Consider the following 3,365-nt stretch of genomic DNA (forward strand, 5'->3'; position numbering starts at 1 on the left):
TGATTATCTATCTGTGATTCAAACAGATGGTTGAGTTATGGCTATGTTGTGTTCTCTTTGACTCTCTTCACTCCCTGCTCCTCCCTCTTCATGTTAGTGGGTCACTGGGTGCAGGAGCAGGTGCACTCGTAGGCGGTCTTACTGCCTCTGGTGGGGAGATACAGAGTTGAAAACCTGAGAGGCCTCCTCACTTCACACAGGGTCCCATCACTTTCTCCAGAGATTTTTGTGCGTATGGCTGTGGAGGAGTAGCCATGTTTCTTTGTGTGTGTGTGTGTGTGTGTGTGCGTGCATGTGTGTGTGTGTGTGTGTGTGTGTGTGTGTGTAAAGCCTTAAGTTTATGGTGGTTGTACCTTTTCATATCTTTTTCCTTATTTTTTTTACTGAATTTATTAAATAATTGTGGAAGTCATCTGAAGGAGGCTGAGTGTGAGGTGTTCTTCTCCTTTTCTTTTGATTTCATGTTTGTGATTTTATGAGCTTATGAGTTTATGATTATTCAGTGCTCCGTGTGAGATGGATTCCACCTCTTTAGCATTTTGGTTTGAAATATTTTTGGTTTGAACATTTCATGTTTTCTGATGACTGAAGGGTTAACACTGCATGACAAGGAGATTTTTTTTTTCTTTTTTTAGATTAGATTCAACTTTATTGTCATTGCGCAGAATATAAGTACAAAGACAACAAAATGCAGTAAGACAACGAAATGCAGAAATGTCAACTTCTTATTGACTTCCATTATTGATCAGGCAGATGCATAGTGCCATGAAGGCCCACCACAATATCAGCAGTTGAAACATTTCCACTGGCGAGCTTCACATTAATACTAAAATGGGTGAATAAGAACATGTGCTTCATTTATGCAGAGGTGGTCAGTGTGACTGGAAATATTTGCATATGAAGATATTGCCTGGTATATAAAACAAATGTTAGATAGATGGCTTTTTTGAGACAATTGCAGGTTGATAATAAGTTACTGTCTTTTGGGGACAGGACAGCAGAAATTAACAAACTTATGAGCCTTTTGAAATTGTATGAGAAACCAAAGACTTTCACGTGTCCTGAAAATTCTAGTACCCTACTCTTTCAAAGACTGCAATTAATGAATAACTGAAGGCATTGAACTATTCCGCATTTCAAAATAACTTCAGTAACTTCTCAATCTTCCCCTTATCCATAGTCAATTTACAACCAATTAAAAAAAATGTGAAAGGTTAATGGGTTCAGTAGCTGATAAAACACAAAATAAAAACGTTGTTGAGGATACTGAACTAACTCTAGGAGAATTTTGCGGAGTTGCGTGCAAAGTGTAATGGATTATTACTTTTAATTTAAAGCAAAACATCCTATTTTGTTTTTGAGGCCAAAGTTCTGTGCTTAATGTGCACCCTAGTGGATTTGTCTACTGGATAGGATCTCTCTGGCAAGATTGAAATGTGCTAGATGTGTTTTAGATATGGTGCCCATGGTTACAAACAAACAGTCTCCCTTCACACACTCATTCTTTCATTATGCATATCTGATAGTTATTCATGTTATTTTAATTGATGTTTCTTTTATTACCCCTTCTCTCAACTTAAAGGTTAATAGCAATTAGGAATAGGATGAACAAACATGGCCCGCACACATCTGCATACTAAAATTCTCCAGGTCACTCCCTACCATTATAATAGATGATTCTCTTAGCGTCACCGTAAAACATGGTACAGAGAATAATTTTAAAGTCTGCAGGTTTTATTGGACTCAGTCTTAGTCAGTTCAGGTCTAGGTAACTTATGTTACTCATTCTACTCAAAGCAAGTAGGCCTATGCCATGCAAGGACTGGAGAGTCTGAACATAATTTTTAAAATTGTGCCCAACACATGCAGACAGAAAGATGCAAGACTAGGGAAGAGAAAATAAGTCAACCATTGGTCAAACCATGGGTTAAGGAGGAAAACACAACCCAAAATACAAATGAAAAATGCACACACAGGAATCTGCTCAAAATGTTTATTTTTTCATCAGATTGAAACCTGCGGTTTAAAATTCTTTTGTAAAACAGTCATCATCCTGCATCAGCATTGGGAGTGGTTGCCATATTGGTAATGGCAGATTAATAATCATCCCAGCAGAGACTGCCACATTACAGATCAAGCATCTCATTTAACTGCTACCCAGAGTATGCTTGTCAAACAGATACTCTGCCATTTTATTGTTGGCAGCATCCATTTTGGTGAGGTTGGTGACGTGGTCGCCCAGCTTCTTGATGGCCTCCACCTGCTCACCCAGGTAATGGGACTCCAGGAAGTCGCAAAGCTAATGGGTGGATAGAAAATGAATCCAGTAAGTATGGGCAAGTCCTGGCATACTAAGAATACTGTATACAACATTCAACAATGATGACATGAAGATATCATGCAGATTATGTGCACAATAGTCAAGGAGATTGGACAGTAACTATAACTTACATGTGGATCCACTTTCTCAGAGGCGATCTTGTGCAGGTCCAGGAGGGCCTGGTTGACATTCTTCTCCAATTGCAGAGCGCAAGCCATAGCCTCTAGTCCACTGCCCCACTCATCTCGCTCTGGCTTCTGTAGTGGTCAAAGAGTAAACATGAAGGAAATTAACCCCTTGGATAAACAAACATAGTTAACAGAGAACACATTAATCAAACATCACTGCACATTTTGAGGTAAACACTGACCTTCACATCCTGGAGAAAGATGCGCCCGCCCCTTTTGTTCTGGAAGGCCATCAACTTATTCGCATGCTCGCGCTCCTCATCGCTGTTCTCTTTGAAGAAGTGAGAAAATCCAGGAAGTGCGACGTCGTCACGGGCAAAATAAAATGCCTGAACATTCAAAGGGAAAATGGCAGTTAATAATACAGGTAAAATGTTATGAGATCTAAACAATTCAACAAATAGTCAGCTATGCATTCGTTCCCAATTAGTAAATTAAGCACGCACATGGTTGGTTTGTTTACGGCGCAACCATTAGACAACGCCATACCAGGACCAGTCTACTTCCAACATTGCGACATGAATAATTCAATAAAAATATGTACAACAAACGGGACGTTGGATATTTTAGACTTACCATCGAGGTGTAGGTGTATGAAGCAAACAGCTCCATATTGATCATGCGGTTGATGGCTGCCTCGCAGTCACGGTGGTAGTTCTGGCGAATCTGAGAAGTCTCCATTTCGGCAATTTTGTCCTCGTTTTACTATCAAAATGATCAGTAGAAAAATATAATTTATTATTCAAATGTAGGCTAAATACAGCAAGGAATGCGGCGAAATCTCGGACGAAGGAAAGAAGTTCCGTTCAAGCACTGTTGAAGCAAGAATCTTCTTTGGCGTCTTCTCCAAAACGATA

At 39.6% G+C, this 3,365-nt stretch overlaps 1 protein-coding gene across 1 annotated transcript; it reads right to left on the minus strand.

The window, feature by feature from the left end:
• Window positions 1–1,979: 1,979 nt before the first annotated feature.
• LOC143101927 (ferritin, middle subunit-like) lies at window positions 1,980–3,365 on the minus strand. Its single transcript, XM_076265224.1, has 4 exons — window positions 3,085–3,365; window positions 2,691–2,837; window positions 2,452–2,577; window positions 1,980–2,299 (listed from the first exon to the last, which is right to left on the minus strand). Exons 1-4 carry the CDS (start codon window positions 3,187–3,189, stop codon window positions 2,147–2,149), a joined length of 531 nt encoding a protein of 176 aa, XP_076121339.1. The 5' UTR covers window positions 3,190–3,365; the 3' UTR covers window positions 1,980–2,146.

Source organism: Alosa pseudoharengus, unplaced genomic scaffold, assembly GCF_046254945.1.
Source record: "Alosa pseudoharengus isolate Yale_2024_CS ecotype anadromous, Long Island Sound unplaced genomic scaffold, YU_APseudo_1.1 YU_APseudo_1.1_scf_4, whole genome shotgun sequence".
NCBI lineage: Eukaryota > Metazoa > Chordata > Actinopteri > Clupeiformes > Clupeidae > Alosa > Alosa pseudoharengus.